Source organism: Manis javanica, chromosome 9 (genome assembly GCF_040802235.1).
Source record: "Manis javanica isolate MJ-LG chromosome 9, MJ_LKY, whole genome shotgun sequence".
Lineage (NCBI taxonomy): Eukaryota > Metazoa > Chordata > Mammalia > Pholidota > Manidae > Manis > Manis javanica.
This window is the reverse complement of record NC_133164.1, coordinates 11478885-11504751: the sequence shown is the minus strand read 5'-3', so window position 1 is coordinate 11504751 and position 25867 is coordinate 11478885. Positions and strand designations below refer to the sequence as shown.

Below are 25867 nucleotides of genomic sequence, written 5' to 3'. Positions count from 1 at the left end.
AGAACTTTCAGGAGCTTCAGACTCCATCCCCCTGTCAGCTTTGAGGCCTCCCACCACAATTTGCAGCCTGCTGTGACTTCATCCTGGCTGGCTCACAAACTGGCTGCCCCCACGATTGCTCCAGGCCAGCCATAGGGTGGTACTGCCTATGGCAGCTACAAGTGCAAAGCATAGAAGCTTCTCCTTGCACTCTTGGCCCACTGGCCTTGTCAGTAGAAATAGGCATGCAGCCAGGAAGCTGGAAACACCTCTTCCCTGCCAACAGGCACCAGTGCCGCTTACCTGAGACTGCTGCCATCGCTCCAGGGGCTGAGCAGCTCCAGAGAGTAGAGCTTTGGGCACTAGAGGGCGCCAACTACAAATATGAAATGTCAAAGGAAGCTGGTTCAAACCAAAATCACACGAACACCAGAAAGAGGGCAAGTGAAATTGAACTGATCAATCTTGAAAGAGATTTCAAAATAAAAATCATAAACATGCTCATGGAGCAAGAGAAAAATATTCAAGAACTCAGGGAGTAATTCAGGAATGAGATACAAACGTTGAAGAATACAGTATCTGAAATGAAACATATAATAGAGGGATATAAAAGAAGATTAGAGGAGACAGTAAATGAAATAAAAATTAGAGAACAGGAATACAAAGAAGCTGAGGTACCAAGAGAAAAAAGGATTTCTAGGAATGAAAGAATATTAAGAGAACTGTGTGATCAATCCAAAAAGAACAATATTAGCATTACAGGGGTACCAGAAGAAGAAGAGAGAAAAAGGGGATACAGAGTGTCTTTGTGGAGGTAATTGCTGAAAAATTCCCCAATCTTGGGAAGGAGTCTTTCAGGCCATGGAGGTGCACAGATCTCCTAACAGAAGGGACCCAAGGAAGACACCACCAAGACATTATTAAAGTGGCAAAGGTCAAGGATAAAGACAGGGTATTAAAAGCAGTCAGAGAGACGAAAAAGATCACATAAGAAGGAAAGCCCATTAGGCTATCATCAGACTTCTCAACAGAAACCTTACAGGCCACAAGGGAGTGTCATGATATATTTAATGCAATAAAGCAGAAGGGCCTCAAACCAATAACTCTACCCGGCAATATTATCATTTAAATTTGAAGGAGGGAATAAAAAATTTCCAGATAAGCAAAAGCTGAGAGAATGTATCTCCCACAAATGATCTCTACAATGTATTTTGGAGGGACTGCTACAGATGGAAGTGTTCCTAAGGCTAAATAGCTGTCACTAGAGGAAATAAAACCACAGTAAAGAAAGTAGATGAATTAATTACTAAGCAGATGCAAAGTCAAATCAACCATCCTCAAAGTCAGTCAAGGGATAAACAGTACAGAATATGATACCTAATATATAAAGAATGGAGAGGGAAGAAAAAGGAGGAAAAAAACCCCCTTAGATTGTGTTTGTAATAGCATACTAAGTGAGTTAAATTAGACTGTTAAATATTAAGGGTATTACCTTTGAACCTTTGGTAACCACGAATCTAAAGCCTGCAATGGCAATAAGTACATACCTATCGATAATCACCCTAAATGTAAATGGTCTGAATGTACCAATCAAAAGACATAGCTTCACTGAATGGATAAAAAAAGACCCATCTATATGCTGCCAACAAGAAACTCACTTCAAACCCAAACACATACATAGACTATGAGTGAAGTGATGGAAAAAGATATTTCATGCAACAAATAGGGAGAAAAAAGCAGGAGTTGCAGTACTTGTATAAGACAAAATAGACTTCAATAGAAAGAAAGTAATGAGACAGAGAAGAACATTACATAATGATAAAGGGCTCAGTCCAACAAGAGGATATAACAATTATAAATATCTATGCACCCAACACAGGAGCACTTACATATGTGAAACAAATACTAATAGAATTAAAGGGGGAAATGGAATGCAATGCATTCATTCTAGGAGACTTCAACACACCACTAACTCCAAAGGACAGATCAACCAGACAGAAAATAAGCAAGGAGACAGGCACTGAACAACAGATTAGAACAGATGGACCTAACAGACATCTACAGAACACTACTGAAAAGCAGCAGGATGCACATTCTTCTCAAGTGCACATGAAACAGTTTCAAGAAGACATCATATACTCAGCCAGAAAAAGAGCCTCAGTAAATTAAAAAATACTGAAATTGTACCAACCAACTTGCAGATGACAAAGGTATGAAACTAGAAATAAATTATGCAAAGGATACAAGAAAGCCCACAAACACATGGAGGCTTAACAACATGCTCCTAAATAATCAACAGACCAATGACCAAATAAAAACAGACATCAAGCAAAATATGGAGACAAATGGCAACTACTCAACACCACAAAATCTGTGGGACGCAGCAAAGGCTGTGCCGAGAGGGAAGTATATTGCAATACAGGCCTACCGCAGGAAAGAACAATCCCATATGAACGGCCTAAATTCAAAATTAATGGAACTGGGAAAGAAGAACAAATGAGGCCCAAAGTCAGTAGAAGGAGGGACATAATAAAGTTTAGAGCAGAAATAAAATCCAGTAGAATAAAACAATAGTAAGGATCAATGAAAGCAGGAGCTGGTTCTTTGAGAAAATAAACCAAATAAATAAACCCCTAACCAGACATATCAAGAAAAAAAGAGTCTACACACATAAACAGAATCAGAAATGAGAAAGGAAAAATCACTATGGACACCACAGAAATAAAAAGAATTATTAGAGAATACTATGAAAAATTACATGCTAACAAACTGGTTAACTAGAAGAAATGGACAACTTCCTAGAAAAATACAATCTTCCAAGGCTGACCCAGAAAGAAACCAAAAATCTGAACAGACCAATTACTACCAATGAAATTGAATAGGTAATCAAAAAATTACCCAAGAACAAAACCCTGGACCAGAGAGTTTCAACACTGAATTTTATCAAACATTTAGTAAAGACCTAATACCCATTCTCCTTAAAGTTTTCCAAAAAGTAGAAGAGGAGGGAATACTTCCAAACTCATTCTGTGAGGCCAGCATCACCCTAATACCAAAACCAGGCAAAGACAACACACAAAAAAGAAAATTACAGACCACTATCCCTGATGAACATAGATGCAAAAATACTCAAAAAAATATTAGCAAACCAAATTAAAAAATACATAAAAAAGATCACCCATCATGATCAAGTAAGATTCATCTCAGGGATGCAAGGATGGTACAACATTTACAAATGCATCAACATCATCCACGACATCAACAAAAAGAAGAAAAACCACATGATCATCTTCACAGATCCTGAAAAAGCATTTGACAAAATTCAACATACATTCATGATAAAAAGGCTCAACAAAATGGGTATAGAGGGCAAGTACCTCAACATAATAAAGGCCATATATGACAACAAACCCACAGCCAACATCATACTTAACAGCAAGAAGCTGAAAGCTTTTCCTCTAAGATCGGGAACAAGACAGGGATGCCCACTCTCCCCACTTTTATTCAACATAGTAGTGGAGGAACTAGCCATGGCAATCAGACAACACAAAGAAATAAAAGGCATCCAGATTGGTAAAGACATTGTTACCATGTCACTGTCAGATGACATGATATTGTACATTAAAAATCCTAAAGAATTCACCCACAACTTCTAGAACTAATATCAGAATTCAGCAAAGTTGCAGGATACAAAATTAATACCCAGAAATCTGTTGCATTCCTGTACACTAATGATGAACTAGCAGAAAGAGAAATCAGAAAAACAATTACATTCACAATTGCATTAAAAAGAATAAAATACCTAGGAATAAACCTAACCAAGGAAGTGAAAGACCTATACCCTGAAAACTAAAAGACACTCATGAGAGAAATTAAAGAAGATACCAATAAATGGAAATACATCACATGCTCATGGATAGGAAGAATTAGTGTTGTCAAAATGGCCATCCTGCCTAAAGCAATCTACAGATTCAATGCAATCCCTTTCAAAATACCAATGGCATTCTTCAATGAACTAGAGCAAATCGTTCTAAAATTCACATGGAACCACAATAGCCAAAGCAATCTTGAGAAGGAAGAATAAAGCTGCAGGGATTACACTCCCTGACTTCAATCTCTACTACAAACTCACAGTAATCAAGACAATTTGGTACTGTCACAAGAACAGACCCATAGAGCAGTGGAATGGACTAGAGAACCCAGATGTAAACCCAATCATAAGTGGTCAATTAATATATGACAACGGAGCCATGGATATACAATGGGGAAATGACAGCCTCTTCAACAACTGGTATTGGCAAAAATGGACAGCTACATATAAGAGAATGAAACTGGATTATTGTCTAACTCCGTACACAAAAGTAAATTTGAAATGGATAAAGACCTGAATATAAGTCGTGAAACCATAAAGCTCTTAGAAGAAAACTTAGGTGGAAAATCTCTTGAATATATACATGAGCAACTTCTTCATGAACGCATCTCATCAGGCAAAGGAAACAAAAGCAAAAATGAACAAATGGGACTACATCAAACTAAAAAGCTTCTGTATAGCAAAGGACACCTTAAGTAGAACAAAAAGGTATCCTACAGTATGGGATAATGTATTTGTAAATGACATATCTGACAAGGGGTTAACATCCAAAATACATAAAGAACTCTCATACCATAACACTCAAAATGCAAATAACCCTATTCAAAAATAGGCGGAGGATCTGAACAGACACTTCTCCAAAAAGAAATTCAGATGGCCAACAGGCACATGAAAAGATGCTTCACATCGCTAATTATCAGGGAAATACAAATTTAAAACCACAATGAGATATCACCTTACACCATTTAGGATACCAACATAGAAAAGACTAGGAACAACATACGCTGGCAAGGATGCAGAGAAAGGGGAACCCTCCTACACTGCTTGTAGAAATGTAAACTAGTTCAGTCATTGTGGAAAGCAATATGGAGGTTCCTCAGAATACTAAAAATAATAATACCATTTGACCCGAAAACTCCACTCCTAGGAATTTACCCAAAGAAAACAAACTTCTAGATTCAAAAAAATATATGCACCCCTTTATTTATCACAGCAGTATTTACAAAGCCAAGATATGGAAGCAACCTAAGTGTCCATCAGTAGATGAATGGATAAAGAAGATGTGGTACTTATACACAATGGAATACTATTCGGCCATAAGAAAGAAACAAATCCTAATATTTACAACAACACGGATGGAGCTAGAGGGTATTATGCCCCATGAAATAAGTCAGGCAGAGAAAGACAAATACCAAAAGATTTCCCTCAAACAGCAGGAGACTCACAGACTCCAAGAAGGGACTAGCGATTTCCAAAGGGGGAGGGTGTGGGGAAGGTGGGTGGAAAGGGAGGGAGAAGGGGATTGAGGGGAATTGTGATTAGTACACATTGTGTGTTGGGGGTTCACAAGGAAGACAGTGTAGCTCAGAGAAAACAAGTAGTGACTCTGTGGCATCTTACTACACTGATGGGCAGTGACTTCAGCAAGGTATGGGGGGTTACTTGGTAATATGAGTGAATGTAGTAACCACAATGTTTTTCATGTGAAACCTTCATAAGAGTTTATGTCAGTGATACCTTAATAAAAAAATAATAAAAGATAAAAATAAGTTGAGTTTTTTATGCTGCATAGTCTTAATATTTACAATTTTTGAGTGTGTGCTACTTGAGGCAGCATGTGTACCACAGCTTGGTTAACCATTCTTTTGTCTATTTTGAGTTGACATTAAATAAGGCCACAAAGCACACGTTTGTGCTTATATTAGTCTCTTCATTCTTCAGAATGATTTCCCAAAGATAAATCCCCCCTAATGGCAAAGTATAGGGAATGTACAGTGTTAATGCTATTGCTGCATGTTGGTTTTTGGAAGTAGCATATCACATTTCTATTAGCATCAGCAATGTAACATGGAGTTTCACTTGTTATTCTAATCTCAAAAAAAAAACCTTCAAAAATTCTTCTTTTGCATTTTAAGGAAAACCGTTGATTGTACAAAGACGTTTTAAACTCACAAGGAAAGTAAGGAAGCCAGAAACTTTTCCCCATATAACTAATACGGAAGGATCCTGTTGCTCTAATTTTCAGTGGATATTTTTTCAAGCAAATAGATTTTATGAGCTGTCTGTGTTTCTGCAGTCCCTTACCTAAGCAGCAAGTTGTGGATGGATACGGATGGATGGATGGGGTGGATGGATCATTCAGGGCTCAGCAATCTTTCACAGTAAGATGTGAAATAGCTAACCCTTGTCTTCTGATAGTTATGGTTGTGGAGTCATCCGAAAACCAGGCCATTCTTACATTTGTTTATGTCCTCCCATAGAAAAAGTGTGTCAAGCAGAAGCAGCCCCCAACTTTTTAATCAGAGTGATGTGTCAGAGTGGTGGTATCATACACTGTGAAGAGAAGTAACACAGGCATTTCGTACATTCCTATTAAATATCCTCCCGTCAGTTCTCTGTGTTAGTGCTTTATTATCCATAAATATGATTTGCATGCCATTAAGACCTTCGTTGAAGCAATTCATAAAAGTTCTCTGGTAAGTCACATGTCTGGGGCCTTTTCTGGGACTCAAGAGTCTAGGAAGATATTTTTTAAATTATTAAAAAATTTTGGGTTCATTGTTCAGTAGCGGTCAACTTTACTATCATCCAGCTCTTATTGCCATATAATGCACAAGCTTGTCATGAATATTTCTTACAAATACCTTGCTGAAGTCTAACTATACTATAGCTCTAACAATCTGATTTCCCAGAGTAAAAATCTCTCAAAGACAGACAGAAGTGACTGCATCCTGATTTGTTCTTAATGAAGCCTTTTTAACTTCTCGTGATCATTTCTTCCTTTCTCAAGTTCTGTTATTTATAACAATCCATTTTGACAATTGTCTCTTAGCAGTGCATTTCTAATTCTGGAACTACGGAAAATTAATATGTTTGTTAGTTTCACTGCCTGCTTATTTTCTAGATGGATTTTCTGTTATTTTGTCATGCTCTGTAAATATTCTCCATGGATTTCTGTATTGCAGAAAAATACATATTCATTTAAAGAAAGCTGTCATAGCTAACATATTGGTTCCTTCTGAACACTAACAGGATTTTCTGTCAATTTACCCATGTCTTCTTTAAATAAATAATTAGACATAATTGCTTATCAGGATTCATCAAGATAACTGTTAATCACAATTTAAGTTTAATAGAATTAAAATAGCTGATCATGGAATGCTGATTTTTATAATGGTCATAAAAACATGGAAGTTTAAGGATTTTCAACTTTGAAACTTGTAAACCACAGTTGAAGTTCAATTATCTGGGGGCACATATAAATAAACTCCTATTGATCAGGAATGGGGCTCTGCATGGTTGCCCTTTGTAGGATGGCCGCTCAGAGGCAGCTTGATTAACATGAAATGCGTGATACACATTGCCTTCCCTCATGATTTATTTAGCTGAAGCAAAAGTGGACATTGGAAGCTGAGAATGCCTGAGGGATAAGGGTTTGAGAGGAGAGACCACCGCTCTGCTCCTTGTTGACATGTACTGACACTAAGTTTTAAATGTCTGAATTCTGGATATAGGGCCCTGGGAATGACATATATGTAGGCTCACTTTTCAGTTCAAAATGGTGACAAGTTCAAGACATGAAATAGATGTTAGATTCCCCAGCACAATGGAGTTGGGGCTTACATTTGTCTTTTCTTTTACCCAAACTCTGGGTCTTGTGTTCAAGGAGGCTCCTGCAGATGGGCAGCCACATATCCCCCGGCTTGGCCTGGGTTCTTGTCCTCCTCAGGGCCCCGCTCTCTCGCCTGGCAGTGATGGGTATCCCTGTGGATCTCTGTCACCTGCTCCGGAGGGTGTCTGGGCAGCTCTTCTGAATGTTCCGCACAGGCTCACATGTCTGCCGTTCCCTCAGCTGAGAAGGGCTCCCGCCATTTGTCCTGGAGAGGGCTTGGCTCTGACGGGGGTGCATGTCATGTTGACTTTTGGACCTTCTCAAAAGAAGAAAAATAAAGATCATTTATAATCTCTCCACCCAAAGAGAACCTATTTTGGTATATATGCTACCACTTGCTTTTTGGCACTCATATATATAAGAATATTAAGAAAGTATATATGTTCCATTCTGAGTGCCTTTGTTGAGATCTAGAAGTTACTCTGTGGTTGATACTGTTGTTTTTGGGGAAAATGAATTAAGTAGATAGTTTTCTATGGGTTAGTCCATCTCAGAATTCCCAGTTTAAGTCTTACTTAGAATAGATAATCTTTTTATGTGTTTTCTGTTAGGTAGTATTAAGAATTTTTGTGTATAGCTTTCTTTTAAAATGTTCTTGTTTTGCTTGGGCTAAAAAAAAATGAGACTGGGGATATAACATTTTGCTTGTTTTCTTAAGGATTGTTTATCTGTGGAACTTCGGGAAATTTTCCCAGGCTTATTTATTTATATAGGCTTGGGGGAGATGAAAATTTCAGAATTGCTTTCTGAGTTTTCCTCTATTTGGTCCTTTCATGTTTTCTGTAACAGATGCTGTACTTTTCTGTTGTTTAATTTTTACTTACTCTTGGTTTATTTATTTTTATATTCTCTTGTCAGTTTCAGAATTCTTTAGATAAAGAGTGTTCATTTTTCTTTTATTGGTATAGAGATACATTATCCTTTTAGTGGGACTTCAGTGCTAGAATGCCATTTACTTATATTTTCAATGTTAAAATATTCTTAGTGACTTAAAAACATTTTTTTAAAGGAAGTAAAACCTTCTTCTGTAGGTACCTTCGCCCTATGATGGTTGTGTAGAAGTTGTATGTAGTAAATGCAGTCATGCAAATCATGCTTCATGAGCGGCACCTGGAATTAGGTACAAGCACTTCGAAAGGGAAATTACTTGAGTGAAGAACTTGTATTTCTCAGCATTTACAGAAGGTCTGTGCTTTGGTGCCTTATTTCACACATGACTATCTTTTAGGCCGGAAGGTGAAGTGGGATTGAGGAGTAAATTAAATTTCTATTTTATGACACGTGGCCATGGATGAATTCTGTGCTGGCTTTGTAGCTGTCTGTTTTAATCAAGCCGTGCGTCACGTGGGAACCGAACGTCGGCTGTGGGAGAGGAAGGGCTATCTGCATTTGACTTTGTCGGCACAGTTTACCATGTGTGCCTCTCCCTCTTGAAGTTCGGCAGTTTTCAACTGCTTTGCTTTGGCCTGAGTATCTTTAGTTTTAAGAACTAAATAAATGCACACGTGTTCTGTGAATCCTCTGATCCATTGCGAGAATAGATGTCTGCGAAAAATCCTTGCTCATAGAAGTGAGAAGGATTTTAAGACATTAAAAAAATTCCTGATTTAGAACCATTAAGACAGTACCTCGTATTCTTTATAGGTATAGTAAGAATTCAGTGAGCATTTTGATTATTTGGTGGATTTTCCCCTTTGACATCCTTAGTAGCTTAAATGGGTGACTGGCCCAGTAGCTGAATGGTACCTCTGGGCTGGAAAAGGTAAGAGGTTCAGGGGAGACTGTGTGATTTTATCTAAAATGACTGAGTCATAAGGTTACTGAATATTAGGGTGACAGTTTTCAAGGTGACTTGTCCAGGAGGGCCTGTGACAGGGTGGTGAAGACAGCCTGTCTGTGGTCTGGTCCTGCATCTGCCACCTTTTTAACTGAATAACCGTGGGAAAGTTGACTTCATCCTTTCTGCCTTGGTTTCCTCTTCTGTAAAAGGGGTCAGTAATATCCACCTAATGGCAGTTGTGAGGACTAAATAAATATTTATAAAGTTCATAGAATAGTGACTCCTCTGTTCTAGAAAGTACTACCAAAGTATTGGTTAAATTAAAATAATCATTACTTTTTTCCCCCACATTCCATGAATGAGAAGCCTAAAATCTAGGAAAGGTATGTTAATTTCACAATACACTCAAAAACCTAAAAAATTAGGATGGACTAAATGATATAGGCAAAAATCTTTTCCCTTCTCTTTCAGCAGTCCACAGCAAAAAATATGCTATTCATATTGTCAGTTTTTTTAGTGGACATTATTTAATTAAATGCCTTATTTATTAACCAGGCTGACATTTAAACTTCTCCTTTTTTCATAAGAGGTTTTACTTTTTTTATTAAGTACCCTTTTTTTTGCCCCTTGACATTTCACTATTTTAATTAATAATCCTCGGGGAGGTGTTTGGGATACCCTTTACACTTCTGTCAGATTTTATTGTATCATTTGGTCTGTGATAATACTGCCTAGTTTATTTCTTGAATAATATTGAAACCATGAGAGAATTTAACAGTCTGCTCCTTAATGGCTTATAGAAATTGCTTTCCTTTTCACACCCTGAAGGGAAGCCCTGCCATTTATGATTCATTGGATTTGGTGAGCTTTAGGAAATGCTGTCTTTTTCCTTAAAGTGGTATGAAATAATGCCATTACTTACTCCCGGATAGATGTCAGAATGTTACACAAGATGCAGGCCATGTTTAAATTTTGGCATTTTATTTAAGCATCACTTTCAGAGTGTTTGAAACCTCAGCAGACAAAGATGGAGTAGGGGTTAACATTTTATTAACAACTTCCTTATTTAATGATGAGGTTTTAGAGTTTATTACAGAAAATACCTAGGGCCTTTTTGCCTTTTTTGGTTTTTTTTTACATTCCAGAAACATCTTTAGTTATTTATTAAGTCCTGTCATTTTCTCCTGAAGTAGAGGAGGAGAGCTGTCTCGTAGCACCTCTGAGATAAGCTAAGTTACGTGCCCAGGTGTAGGCTTGACTGCGAGCCTGCTCACGAAGCTGCAGGTCTGCCTGGCAGTTCTGACCTCGCTGAGCCAGTACCTTTGGATGTAACATCTACACTCTCCCATTCCTGGAACTTGGAAGCATTTCAGAATAGCCCCAACTAGAAGCAACCACAATGTGCTTCACTAGGTGAAGGGATAAACAAAGGGGGGTACGGCCAAACAATGAAACATTATTCAGCAATAAAAAGAAACGAGCTATCCAGCCATGAAAACACAAGGAACATTAAATGCATGTTGCTGAGTGAAGTGAAAGGAGCCAGTCTAAGAAGGCTACGTCTTGTCGGAGTCCAACCATATGACTTTCTGGAAAAGGCAAAACTATAGACAGTAAAAAAGAATCCATGGATGTCAGAGGACAGGATGGAGAAGGAGAGCAGCGATGAATAGATGGAGAGCAGATTTTTAGGGCAGTGAAACTATTCTGTGTGATAGTGTAGTGGTGGGTGCATGACATTTTGCATTTGTCAGACCCTGCAGAGCCCTAAGGTAAACTTGAGTTGGACTTGAGTTGACAATAATGTGTCAGTATTGGTCCATCAGTGGTAACAAATGTATCACCTGATGCAAGATGTTAATAATAGGAAAACTGTGTGTGGTAGAGAGGGTATTTAGGAACTCTCGGTATTTTCTTGGAAACATAAAACTGCTCTAAAAAATAAGTCCATTAAAAAACGATTAGTGTAGACTAATATTTTTGCAGTCTGCACTCCTAATAATCAGTCTGGCTTCTGCCTTCATTTCTCAACAGACACATTCTCTCCTCCTCCCAGTGACTGCCTGATCTCGCCAAATCTCACGAATGACCTCTTCTTAACCCTTGCTTCCTTGCCTCCCCGACAGCACGCGGCACCCCGTGGTTCAGCCTCTGGGTCTGCGTGCTCTTGCCTCCGTGGCTTCCTGCCGTGGTCTGAGAATGGATTTTCAGGCTCGGCCTTTTACAAACACGGAATGCATCCACCAGTGGGGAGGAGGTCCAGAAGCTCTCCCGGAGTCCCTCCGGCTCCGAGGTCCTGTGATGCCTCCAAGTCCTGCTCCCTCTGCCCGTTGGTTTGGCGTGCCCTCTGGGCCACCATCTCTTGTTTCTTTCTGTGCTGCTTCCAGCCTCTCCGGGGCCCCGCCCGGTCACTGCCACAGTGACACACCCAGCTTGGATGTGGGTGGCGTGTCATGTCCTCTCCCTGGACCTCAGGCCCCCGTGCTCAGTTTACTAGAGTGGGACTTTTGAGAAAGCATTCGGGGGTAGCAAGGGGCTGAGGCAGAGTGTGGCTGAGGAACACGGGGGCACTGGCCATTAGAATATTGCTGCACATCCTGCCTCCGTGCCTGGCAGCCCCTTCCCCCACCACGACCGGGGCCTCTCCGCACCTCCTTGATCCGTCTCTCACTTGCCTTGAAATTCCGGGTTTGCCCACAATTCCATCTTCTTCCCTCACATCTAATTTGGCATCAACTTGTACAGATTTGTAATGTCAAAGTATTCTTAAAACATGCCTCCTTGCTCTCTACTCTTGTCACCACTGGTGTTTCTTGCCTGGAGTAGCACAGATGTTTCCTAACTGACTGGGGTCCTAAACGGGCCAACACCTCACTGTCAAATTTTTCTTAAAACTGCATGGTTCTACCTTGTCCTCAAAAGGTGTCTCATTCTGACCCATGAGATGACTCTCCTACACCCTGGCCTGTGATTCCCACCTACCATTCTCATTTTTTCACTGTTGTCTCTGTTACTTTGTAGCCACATGGGCAAAGCTCCTGGCACATGGCAGCCTTCCTGGATAAACTCCAGCAAGAATGTGTCTCATCCACACCTTTCCACCTGCCCTCAGGGCTACTGAAATCTGTCAGCTCTTTCTGAAGGACCAGTGACACCCCAGCAAGATGCCATTCTGTTTCTGTAGCTTCTTAAATTCATGGTAATAATACCTATTGTCAGAGGTCAACATGTTGTCTTTAACAGTGATCTCTGAGTGCCTGTCCTCTGTGCCTGATGGATAATACCTCCCAGAAAGACACACCATATAATGCTGGGTTCCTGCTTCAGGTCCCACAGAAGGGTAAGTGCAGTTGTTGAAACATAATCGGTCCTTGTAAGTTCTTGTTAGTGGTGATGATTCCAATTAATGTGACACTTGTATGGTAGTAGACATTAAACAGTCTGTTGTTTTCAAAGACGTTGCCTAAGCAAATTTACTAATATCCTGCCCCTTCATTACAGGCTAGGTGAGGCTGGCCAGTGTCAGTTGGAGACGGAGAGAGAGGCCTCCCTTTAGTGAGGATGATGGGTGTGAAGTGGAGTGTGCTTGCAGCATCCCTGTGGGTGGGATGGGGGTGCCTACAAGCTGGTTTTGTGCCTTCAACGGGACCACCTTTCTCTTGACATTTTATTTACCTGGCCTTTTACTTACAGGTGGGATGAAGGGGAGTTAAGTTTGATTTGTTCTCTTAAGAATCATTGAGAAATTGACATCACTAAACTCAATAATTGAGGACCTTTTTTTTTTCTGGTTTCCTGCTTTATTTCAACTGGCATAAAAGAGTCTTCTTTTTCCAACACCCTTTACCTGCACCTCCGTCCTAGGGGTTTTTGTCTTCACCTGTCTGTTTAATGAAGGGAACATGTGCTGCCAAATCAGTGAAAATGCAAGCAAAAATATTGTCGTACTGTCTTCAATCATTCTTAAAGTAAGGTTGGAGTTTAAATTAAAATGTGATTGGAAAAGAAATGCCACTTTTTCTTAAGAGCTGTTGGAAACATCAGGCTCTGCTTTCATCTGGTGCCCAAGTGAACGTGGTAGAGAGATGTTTCTTTGGTGAAATTTAACCAAATGTGTGCTCTGTTTGTTGTCTGGTGGATTTGCGTACTTAAAGTCATCCTCAAGGAGACCCACCCCCAGTTCCCATTCAGCAGGCCTGTGCCGAGGCAGAATTTGCATTTCTAATAAGTCCCAAATGCTGCTGCTGCTGATAAGCAACCATGTTTTAAGGCCTGCAGTAGGTTTTCTAGGCTAGGAAACAGCATTTAGAGTGGAGACCTGATGCCCGCAGTTCTCACAGTCTCAGAGTCAGGGTGGTTTGCGCTAAGACAAGACGAGCGTGTCATGCTCCAGGTAAGGCTGCCAGGCCCCTTCCTGCCCCTCTGGACCTGTAATCAGGTGGCAATACAGAGAGGGGGAGAAAGGCCTGAAAAGCAAGTGAAATATAAGCCACATACAAGCAAAACCCCTGGGAGAATGAGGTGAAGTTTTTTCCCCCTGAAAGAGTAGATTACAGGAGGCTTTCTGGAGGAGGTGACATTGGAGCTGGGTAAAGACCGAAGTTCAGGAAGGAGACACAGACAGCAAGAGCATTGCACTAGCAAAATGTGGGTGTGCGGAACAGTGGAGTCCAGTTGGATTGGAAAACAGTTTATTTACAAGGCGAGAAATCTACACAGATTGTTGAAATGCCTGGTGGGGAATTTTCACATTTAACTTGGTATTGATTAGACTCAGGTTTGTGAGTAGAAAAGGGGTATGGTTAAAACTAGACTTTTGAAAAAACTTCCATGAAATGAGGAAATTTCTCTTGAGTTTTCCTTGGAGTACCTTGCAGGGGTTAGGGGTATTTAAGATAGCCTTTTTAAAATTTAATTTAAAAAAAAATTTTTTTACTAGGGTTTGGAGAGGAAAAACATGGAAGAATTATCTTGCTTTAGTTTCTTTGGTTTAGATCTCTTCTCCTTTGCTGGTGAAATGGGGCCCCCTGTATACAGTTCATGTCCTGGTCTCCTCCCAGACCGTCACCCAGGCTGGACAATCTGTGGCCTGTTTGAAGTGTCTGGTTGATGTAAAACAGCTGATCTGCAGTTTCTTTCTCACAGACTTTTTTGAAATTAGCCAGTTTATCCACAGATACTGTTTTTTGTACTTTCTCAAAACCCCTTATCTGAATTCCTGTGAAAAGTCAAACTTGGCTGGTGTGCTCTTGAGGAGCGCCCGACTGCCAGCCTTTCTGGGGTGTCTCCTCCCTTGCTGCCTCTGGGCTGCCTCCTGGCCTGTGGCTCCTCCCAGGACTGGAGCACAGGACACCTTTGTCACCAGCGGTTTCCAGCTCCTAAGGGCAGAGTCAGAATGAACGGAGCTGGCAGGGATCACCTACCCTTTGCGCTGCTGGGTGCCTGACTGAGCCGATTTTTGTCCCCACAAAGTGGCAGTGTGCATCCCCTCCCTCCAGAGTGGGGCACCTGGAAGTGCTTTGGGGGCTCTAGAACACAGCTCTGGAGCACCTACAAATCTACCTTTTAGGTTTCTTGTATGAATAACACCTTTCTATGAACATTTCTTAACCCAGAGTTTTTCAAGTGGCATATATCTAAAACTAGAACAAAAAACTCTTGACAAAAGTGTTCCTCTTTGTCAGCCTGTTCTGATTGAGAATTGTCACCCTTCTTCACTGTGATTGCATAGCCAGCAGGGTTATGTCCTTTTAGTAGAGGAAATGTAAAAAATTGTCTTTCTGAACAGGTAATATGTGTATAGGGGAAAAAAATATTAAAGGTCCAAAAAAAACGTCCTGTGGAAAGCAAGTTCCAAGTAAGAGCTCCTCTGCTTAACCAAGGGCTGCACAAGACTCTGTGTGTGTGTGTGTGTGTGTGTGTGTGTGTGTGTGTGCGCGTGTGTGTGTGTGTAACATACACATTTTGTAGACCATTTATTAAGATACTTATAACTTTGACCTGCCTTAAGTATACGATTAGACAGTTTTATTAAATTCAGAGTGTGTGACCTCCACCATAGTCTAGTTTCAGAACATCGCCATCGCCCCCAAAAGGTCTCCATCCCTCAGGCCCTTTGCTGTTAGTTCTGCAGCTATCCCCAGCCCCAGGAAACCCAGTCTCTAGATTTGCCTTTTCTGGATATTGCATGTAAATAGGGTCCTATGCTGTGTAGTCTTTTGCATCTGGCTTCTTTCACTTACCAGAATGCTTTTGAGGCTCATGCTTGTTGCGTGTATCAGGATTTCACTTCTTTTTATTGATGAATAGTAGTCCCTTGAATGGATATACCACATTTTGTTTATCCATTCACTGGTTGAGGACCATTTGTATTATTTCCACTGGGCTCTTTTTTAGATGTGAACATCTGCATACATACTTGTCTTTGTGTGGATTTGTTTTGAGCTGTCTCAGGGAGATACCTGCCTAGGAGTGGAATCACTGGGTCATTCAGAGAACCTGGTCACAGGATTATATGTTAGATTTATGATTTTTTAAAGAAATTTTTAAGAAAGTGTGAAAACATTCTCCAGAGTATCTGCCCCTTTTTGTGTTCCCACCTGCCACCATCAATGTATGCAAATTTCAGCTTTTTCACGTTTCTCCATAACACTTCTTACTGTGCATTATAGTGGGTGTGAAATATTAGATTGTTGTGGATGTCATTTGCATTTTCTAAGGAGTAACAATCTTGAACATCTTTTCATGTGCTTATTAACCATTTGTATATCTTTGGAGATTTGAGCTCTGTTTTTAATAAGTTTTAAAACATGTGCTAACAGTTAATTTACAGTACCTCTCACCATCTCGACTCCTTCCCCTGCTAATTTTTTAGTTATGTTATTTCTATATTGTCAGGAGTTATAATATTCTGCAGCTATTATGGTTATTTTAGTCTTCCTCTTATGGTATAAATAGATTTAAAGTCTACCAATAATTGTTTTTCATTGTTTCATCACTAATTTTCACCTCGTCTTTTGTTGAAGTTTATCCTTTTAGTAGTTTCTTCTGGAAGGGCTTGGGTAACAGTTTTCTGAGTTCTTGACTATTTCAAATGTTTGGCTCTTATATGTGAATGAATGTTGGGCTGGGTTTAAATTTTTGATTCCTTTTATTCCTTTGAGGACATTTTGAAATTTAAACATTGACTATTGCTGTGGATGAGTCTGAACTTTTGTCATATTTTTGGGGAACTTTTTGCCTAAGTACCCAAGTGATTTGTTCTTAACTTTGGAATATTGGTGATATAGGATCATCTTGTTGTTTCTGGAATATATGTTTGTTTATTATGGAGAACATCTTTTATTGAATGTTTTCCTGAATTACACCTAAAATTATTTTTCCTTCCACTATTTTTTTCTTCAGGGACACCAATTGTGGGTGTGTTGGCTCTCCTCTGTTTGTTGTCCATATCATTTAGAAGTTTTAATTCTTTTGCTTGCTTTTCTCAGTCTTTACCCCCAAGACCCTCACGTTTTCACCATTGCACATTTCCTTTTAGCTACTTCTATTTCTGTGACTTTCTTAGTGTGTGAGGGCTGCTGTAACAAAGCACCGTAGATGGGTGGCTTATAAACAGACATTTATTTCTCTTGGTTCTGGAGACTGGGGAGTCCAGGGTGAAGGTGCCTGCTTCATAAGCGGCTGACTTCTCTCTGTCCTCACGTGGGAAGGGATGAGAGTGCCCTCGGGGGCCCATTTCATAAGGGCACTAATCCTATCGTGGGGCTCCACCGTCGCCATCTAAGCCCACCCCAAAGGCGCCACCTCCTGATACCACTGCACTGGGGATTAGGTTTCAGCATAAGGATTTGGGGGGTGACACAAATATTTGTGCTATAGCAGTGATATTTTTATCCATCTGCTTTCCCTGAGGTCTGTCCTCATGCTGTCCTTCTCTCTCGTATTTTCCCATAGCTTCCCAAACTCTTGTAAATCCCCTTATGCTTTTGTTTATAAAGTCAGTTATTCCATTGTTTTGTTAATGGATAGCCATATGGTTGGGCAAAATTCTAATTTTTCATCTCATTTTCTTTTTTCTTCTTGCAGCATCTTTGTAAAGGTTTTTTTGGGTTATTAGGTGAGTTCTTTATGAACTAGCTACTTGCAGGACTCCACACCATGTCCCACCCCAGTAGGAATCCTTGTGACCCGAGGGGTGTGTGTGGTGTTCCCGTGGGTGCCTCTTACTCTCTGCCTTAGTGGCAGGCGGCGTCCTGCTGACATGGCTCACCTATGTGGTTTCCATGCTGGCGCCCGGGCAAGCGCCGAGTGCTGTCTTGCACATTTGTTCCCCTTGTCCCCGGAAAGTATTGCTGGGTCTGTTGCTAAGGATGTTCTACTTATTTGGGGAACGTGGCTCTGCAGGCGCTGTCAGCCTCCCCAGCATTTTCCTCCTCCTCTGTCTGACCTTCACCGCCACTTGGCAGTTCCTTCTCACATCTTGTGGTTTGGAGCCGCAGATGGCTTTGTTTCCTCAGGGACGATGGAGTTTGCATTTGCGTGTGTGTGCTCCTTATTGCTTTTGGGTGAATTCCAAGAGGAAATCTTTAAGCCAGGGTCCTCTGACAAGACAGCTCTAGTCTTTAATCTTTTCTCTGCCAGTTACAAATTTTATTTGTTTTTTTGTTGTAGTTATTTTCCTTTTAACTAACTTTTCACATAGATCTAAGGAATACAGTTTCACAGCTTTTTCACTTTTAGGTCTGGATTGATCAGGTTAGCAATAATGTATCACAAGGAAAGAGAGACTCATTTCCTTTACTTTGTTCCTTAAGGAATTCAGAAGCCAGAGGGACTCAGAGAGGCAAAGTCAGAGTAGAGCGTGGGTGTTTATAAACCCGAGGCCTTGGGGCCCTTAGACTTATTCACCTGGAAGGCATGTTGTGTCACCGAACTCCCCAGTTTGGATACCAAGGCATCAATTGTGGCTCCCATTTATGACTTGCTAGCATTCCTCAGATATTCCCTTGATGTTCTTAGGATGCTCAACTCAGAACTCTTGGCTGGATTTCTATTTGAATTAAACAGTACTTTCCATGTACAGCAACAGTCTGCAAGCAAGTAAGAAAATGGAAAGTGTGACTACATTGTTGAAATGTCAGTAACCAGAAGTAGAAATAATATAGGTGGTGAAGTCATTCAAGGACTAAAGAAAAATGAAATTAAAGTACCAAATATTTATTAACACTAATTTAATTTTTAAATGCCAGTGTGCTAAAAATTACAATATATATTCATCTAGGACTCTTGGGCCACAGGGAGCAGATGCGGGGCCTTATGCTTTGCTTAGGGAGGACCAGAAAAGGTGCATTTGTAGGAGGGGCCCTGGTAGCTTTGAGGTGGGGTGACATGGGATAGTAGGCCCTTCCTCTCTGCCACCAGCTCTCTGATGGGGATCCAAGCCACAGTCAGACCCGTATCTCCTGGAATCAGAGTGGTAGTAGGCAGAATGGCTGGGTCCAGCACAAGTGACCAGGGCAGGACCTGTCCACGCTGGGGGCCTGTAGTGGAGAGGCTCAGCAGTGGGCAGTGAGGATGGTTCTAGGGGCAGGAAGGGACCAACAGCAGAGTGGAAACAAGTGCAAAGAGGAGGCTGGGAAGTGGAAGGCAAACTGGGCCAGTGGGTTGTTTCCTCTGGACGTTGCATTTTTTTTAACCAGGAGATGATGAATAGAAAAGATACAGGGAAGTAGTTTTGCCTGGTTTGTGAAGATTATTTTAAATACAACTGACTTATAATTAATTAGATGTACCCACAGTTGATTCGTTGGCTGTACTGGTGATCTGTTTTCCACTTGGAGGTCAGGCACTGTAAATGTTGTACGAGGTCTTGTCCCACCTCTCAAGACTGATAGATGAATTAAGCCAAGCACAGATCACACAGCTCATCAGATTAGAATCATGTTCTTATGAAAAGCTTATTTGGGGCAGTGACTAGAAAGGCACTTGTATAACAGGCCTGTGAAATCAAAGATGGGCATTCAAAAAAGAAGGAGTGGTTCTCAGAAAGCCTGGTCCTGACCCAGCGTTGCCTCGTCACAGACCCCATCTTAAAGGACTGATTGCATGGGAACCAATAACGGTCTCTGAAGGCTTTGGTGGAAACTTGGTGGGAAATTGAGTGTGGGAGAAGTAAGCTGTAGGTGGGCTGCGATCAGACCCTTGCCGTGTGGGTTGGAGCCCCAGGTGGGTGAGGTGACTCCATGGCTTCTGGTCTGCTGGCTAGCTGTCTGTGTCACAGGGAGAATGTAGGGGTTTTGCTGAGAGGAAGGGAGGGGTTTTCATATGGAATTTTGTGGGAAACTTCTGGAAACCCAACTCGTCAGAAGGATGAGCATGAGTTGGGCCAAGAGCCTACAAAATAAGATTTATGAATTGGACTTCCCGAAGGAGGAGAGAGCTGAAAGGCGACTTGTTTTCACCCCTGTGAGTAAGGCACAGCCCTTGGCTCCCCACCTCACAATACCGGTGACCCCTGGTGCCCCTCCTGTGGCTTTCTTTGTCACTAAGTGCCCACAGGCTCGTGCTTTGCAGGCCTCTTTCCCATCCTCTCCATTGACCGCTGTTTGCCAGGGCTGCCCTAACAAAGCACAGGTGGTGGCGGTGGCAGTGGGGGGTGGCGAGGGCTTCAATGGCAGAGGTGTGGAGGCTGGAGACGCAGAGCACGGTGCTAGCAGGAGTGGCCTCTCTCCTTGCTTGCAGACGGCTGCCTTCTCCGCTGTCCGCACATAGCCTTTCCTCTGTGCCTGCACATCCCTGGTGTCTCTCTGTGTCTAAAATTACACCTCTTAACAAGGCACTGGTCAGATTGGATTACAGCCCATCTTAATGGCCTTATTGTAACTTAATTACCTCTTTTAAGACCCTTTCTCCAAAAAGTTGTATTCTAAGATACTGGGTGTTAGGGCTTCAAGGTAAGAACTTGGGGGACACAGTTCGGCCTGTAACACCCCCACGACTCAGCACGTCTGTTCCTTATCCCTCTTTGGTCCCCCTCCCACTCCCAGCATGCACTGCCTACACTTCTGCCGGGGCTTTCACTCCTGCAGGGAGTGGGGCCGAGCCCGTGGCCCACATCCAGCTGTGAGAGCCCCAGCCTCAGGCTGCCCCTAGGGTACCTGACCTTAGATGCTGCCCCCACACTCTCCCCTGACTTAAAACGTTCTGGTCATTGTTATGCTGTTATTTCCTCCTCTCAGTAGCTAACCATTGACACCACCTGGTTAACTTTTCCAGGAAAGTGGGTTTCATAGCATCACCTTACTTTTCATCACCGCCATCCAAGAAAGCCCCTCAGGCATGAGTTGGTGCAGTGGCTTTGTAACTGGACACCCCCAGCCCAGATCATCCTGACATTCATTTTTCTAAAATTCTACTTTGGTTTAGTTATTACTCTATGCAGTGGCTCTCTGCTCTGCAGGGTGCAGACCGTTTCTCAGCTAGGCACTTGAGTTGCTGTATAGCACAGTTCTGCCCAGTTGTTCAAGGGTATTTGGGCTGTCCAGCACTGGTTCGCCCTCGTCCACCCATACGCCATCCTGTTCCTGCCGCACAGCTTTGCTGGTGCTGCCGTACTTCCCGGGAATGCCTTACTGCTTATGTGTTTCCGCCTCCTTCCACCTTACCCACACTGGGGACTGCGATGATTTGATTTCAGTTCCTATCTTCTCCATGGTGGAAGGTCCCCTTTCCCTTTTGAAAATGACTCCATCTCACGCTGAAATCTTATTCCTCTGTGCTCTTGTGACACTTAATATATGGCTGTAGTATCAGTCACCAAGTCCAGTCACCAAGCAGCCATTATTAGACTCCACTTTATACCTGGGACTGTGCCTAGGCAGGTGCTGAGAGCCACAGCATATTCAAGATTTGGTTCCTGCTGGGGGGTGGTTGCGATGACTTTGGGGAAGTAGTAAGGCAAACGGGCGTGGGCTTGGCCGCCACACTGAGGCTTGACGGGGGCATGAGCACAGAGCGGGCAGCAGTACCTGAGCTCTGTCCAGGTGTTGAGGGTGTGAGAGTTGAGCTGAGTTTTAATGTTATGGTAGAAGTTTCCAGATGGAGAAGGAAGGAATGCAAAGTATGCAGCCAGAGAAAGTCATACATGTGAAGATGTGGAGCCAGACGGGCAGCAGGAGGGGAGTGGGGACAGCGTGGGGACGGCGTGGGAGAAGTGAGGTCTGTTTGTAAAGGTGATTGTGTTTTGTTTTTAGGAAAATAACTTTGTCCATACTATAACATCTAGAATGATTTCTCGGGAGGAGAACAATTGGTGGGGTGGAGGGGTTGGCAGGAAAGAAATGAATTAGGTAATTATAATCAAAACAAGCAGAAGAAATTGAGAGGAGCGACCCCATCTTACACCCTTATGTTTGTGTGAGTATATGTTGAGGTTCCTCAACAGATGATAAACTCGAGAGCCACATGTGTATTCTACCTGTTTAGCTTTCTAATACCCATATTACTTAGTACATTAGTGTATCCATTAAAGGTTATGAGTGAATGCTAATGATACGGCTTAGGCACTGTTTTTTATCATCCCACCAAACTTGAAATGTGTAAAAAGTAGTGCCTAGCTCATTGCAGACACTGAATAATAAGTTGAATACAACTGAATCTATGGTATGAATAATTAAGAGCTGACTGTAAAACCAGGAGAGAGGAAAATATGTAAAAATATGCAAAAGAATGAAATATGCACAAATGTTCCCATGCCTTGATTTGTTGAAGATGCCATTGTCAGCAAATGTGCTGAGCCTCACCCCGTGTGAGTCCTACCCTGGTGTGAGTCGGGGGAGCCCCACGATGCCGGAGAGACGATGGCAGGTGTGGCTCAGGTGCTTTAAATGAGTCTCCTCTTCTGATGTGTTTTTCTTTCTCATGGCTTCCTGCAGATTCTAAATAATCTGCCTCCATCATGGGAGAAATAGAGCAGAGGCCAACTCCAGGATCGCGACTGGGGGCCCCGGAGAATTCGGGGATCAGTACCTTGGAGCATGGACAGAAACCGCCCCCAACACCATCAGGAGGAAAACTCATGTCCATCAAAATCCAGATGCTGGACGATACCCAGGAGGCATTTGAAGTCCCAGTAAGTTGGGGTTGTGTCTGTGAACTCAGGCGCCCAGGCAGCCTTTGGTGTGGGGGACGTTATTCTCGTTCCTGTGTTCCAGGGCCGTGAGGTGGCAGGAGGAGAGGCTATGTGTCCGAAACTGGCCTCCCCGCCCCCATCACGGGGTCTGAGCTGTCCGGTTTCTAGATTTATTCATGTATTGCCTATATAGTGATATCAATGGGTGTGTGCTTGAGTTTTGCTATCTTTCCATATACAAATGTATGTGTGACACTTGTGTACATATGTATTTATATACATAAATGTGTGAATTGGAGGGAACTGTGATCTTGTGGAGGGATCTCAGTTTGGTTGGCTTATTATAGGCATTCCGCACACGGTACCTGGGTGCTTGTGCATGTGGTGTGTATGCACATGCACATGCCACCTCTAGACGACAGGTAAAAAAAATCCTGGAAAAAACATCAAAGAGCCATCTTCATGTTTTCCTGTCAGGAGAGAGCTGACTGTCTTTGAGGGTGGAGGTGCGGGGGTGGAGAAAAATCCCAGTCCAGGCCCACAGTATGACAGCCCCGAAATGGAAGAGGCCTGCCATCCCTGGGTCGGGAAAGGGGGGTTCTGGGAGCCAGACAAAGAAGGAACCAGCAGCCTTGGTTGGTGGGAGAGCTCACTTAGGCCCTCCCCCACCCGCCCCCTGGTTCTGCTGTTTCCATCAGGGACCCAGCTGCATCCTTTCCCCCCAAACCCCTCCTCTTCCTGCTAGAGGTTAGGGAGCAGCAGCCAGTTAGGTGCTGACGGAGGGTTTCTTCTTCCCAAGGCAGGGAGAGTAGACGTGTGTCTAGCTTCTGGAACCCAGACTGCACCTACTTTAGAATCGTCATTCCTTGCATGGACCAGGGGCTGTAGACCCGGTAGCACACTCCAGCTTTAGTTCCCTGTGTTCTATCATTGTTCGTGGGAGAAGAAGAAAGCTCTTAAATTCCAAACAGCCAACTTATAAACAAATTTTGTGAACATAACCTGTTTTTGAAGTGGATACGATCTGTCTTTTGTTTTTGGCCAGAGGGACTGAAATTTAATAGTTGGCATTAATGCCTGTAACCCATCATTCAATCATTTATGTGATATGATTCACTAAATTATATTCATTTCAGAGAATAGTGTTCAGAGAGTGTGAATTACCATTAAGTGTCTCAGGGAATGATAAACCTCAGAATAGCTATGTTTGAGACTGCCGATTATTGCACATTGCAAACAACCTTTGTATCCTTCCAATTTTCTTGTGGAAATCGTGTCTTTCAAAGACTTGGGAATGTCTTTGTGTTCTGGCGATCAAGGCTGTTGCTAATCTGCTGGAATATAAAAATAAATCAAGGAGTGCACCTGCCAGCCTGTTAGAATGAGGCCCTCCGGAACAGGCACCTCCTCCCTCCTCCCCGCAGTTTTTTCTCTTTGCCAGACTGGTTTGGCGAGGTACTTAGTTTCAGTGTTTCTACTGATGCTGTTAAGGACTTCTGAGCCCAGGTCTGTGCAACACATCCTAGTAAATGGTGCTCCTGAGTGTGGTTTGGACTGAGGAGCTACAGGTGTTACTGTTGTGTGCACAGACTGCTGGGGGGCACGTGTGCTGTTCCATTGCAGCGTCTCAGTGTCCTTAAATCAAAAGAAGCCAGACTCTCTTCCTAGCACCTGTTTAGCTGGGAACTGTGTAGGCACTTCCTGCCTACGAAGTAGGAATAGAAGTGTGTTTTCATCTTCCAAAATTATTCTATTTGCTAATTTCTGACGTCTATGCTTTGCATTAGTAGTCCCTTTGTCTAGAAGGATCTTTTCTCATTCCCTCCCTGATAAACTCCTGTGCACCCTTAAAGGCCCTATCAGTTTTACCCAGACACTAACACCTTGAGGAAGTGGCTGGGCTTTTTCTATCCTCCTGCAGACCTCTTTCCTCATATACTTAATCAGGGTGGAGTTGATCTGCCTGGGATCAAATCCCAGCCTCTGCTACTGACTCACTGATCACTTTGGACAAGGTACCTTTCCGTATCTCCATTTTCTCCCCTGTAAAATGCGGTTGTTAATAAACCCTACCTTGTATGATTATGAGCATAAAAGAGAGTCGATACAAGTAAAATGTTTGGAAAAACTTTTGGCACAGACTAAGAGCTGAATACAAGTATGATTAGTGGCGCTAATGTGCACCAGCCTCTTCACTGCTCTTTAAAGCAGTAATGTTATCTTACTGCTGTCTCATTCCCAGCACCTAGCACAGTGCCTGGCATGCAGTAGGTGCTCATTAAATGTTTGCTGGCTGAATGTTAGGATGAGTTTATTTTACAAGTAGATGTTAGTTTTTTCACATGCCTCATCCATTCATATTTTATTTTTATTTTTCTACTTTGAATATTCCTTCCCAACCAATGGGTAACAGATGTTTTCCATGACTGCCTGTAGAAAGGCCGATATCAGCATCTCTATTGACGGAGCTGATTCTAATTGCTACCTTGTGTTCTTTGGGAAAAGAAGCAGCTGGGAGGCATCGGGCTGGCCATGGTGACTCATTCACAGTGCTCAGGATTGGAGCACAGTGACGCGGGATTGCAGGAGACCCCGCTCCCCATAGCTGCTTTACACTTTAGCTCCAGATTCTTTCACTGTGAACTTATCAGGGCTGGGTGTATGACCCTGGAAGTGTCCCCCTCGCCCACAGCTGAGCCCTCCCTTGATTGGGTGCCCCAAGAGAATGAATTCTCGTTGCTCACTCACATTTGCGACAACAGATGTGCAGGTCCCACGGCCAGAAGTCATTGCAGTTTCCCATTTGCAGGACATTCTTCTTTCCTTTGGGGACTGAATTTCCTGGGCCTTTTCTTTTTCCTTTTGTTTTAGAGTAGAATGTAGGCAAACTCATCATTTTAAATGCAAATTCCCCAGACACTTTCTGATACAGGTAACCAAGCCATAGTCCCTGTGGTGTCTCTATAATTGTTTATAGTCTTTAAAAAATTATTTAAGAGTTTAAGCTTTTGAAAGGCCTCGGCAGGGAGCGCTGGCCTTTTCCACACTGCTGTAGCTACTTCCTCCACCACCATCTTTGCTCTTGAACTTGGACAATCTCAAGTATTCCCTCTATAGAGTGCAAAGTTCAAGGCAGTATTTATAGTAAATTTTAACATGGCATGTTATCATTGTGTGGGAAATGCTGTGCAAATAAGCCTCACCCTGGGATTT

The 25867-nt window shown here is 42.3% G+C and overlaps 1 protein-coding gene across 4 annotated transcripts in view; it reads left to right on the top strand.

Moving 5' to 3' along the window:
* Window positions 1-25867, top strand: part of FARP1 (FERM, ARH/RhoGEF and pleckstrin domain protein 1) — a 282743-nt gene that overhangs the window by 55346 nt on the left and 201530 nt on the right. For all 4 annotated transcript variants that reach the window (XM_017660585.3, XM_037024954.2, XM_037024953.2 and 1 more), the window contains exon 2: window positions 22458-22654. In XM_017660585.3, coding sequence (XP_017516074.1) covers window positions 22481-22654 — 174 coding nt within the window. In that variant the 5' untranslated portion in view covers window positions 22458-22480. The remainder of the gene's footprint in view (window positions 1-22457; window positions 22655-25867) is intronic.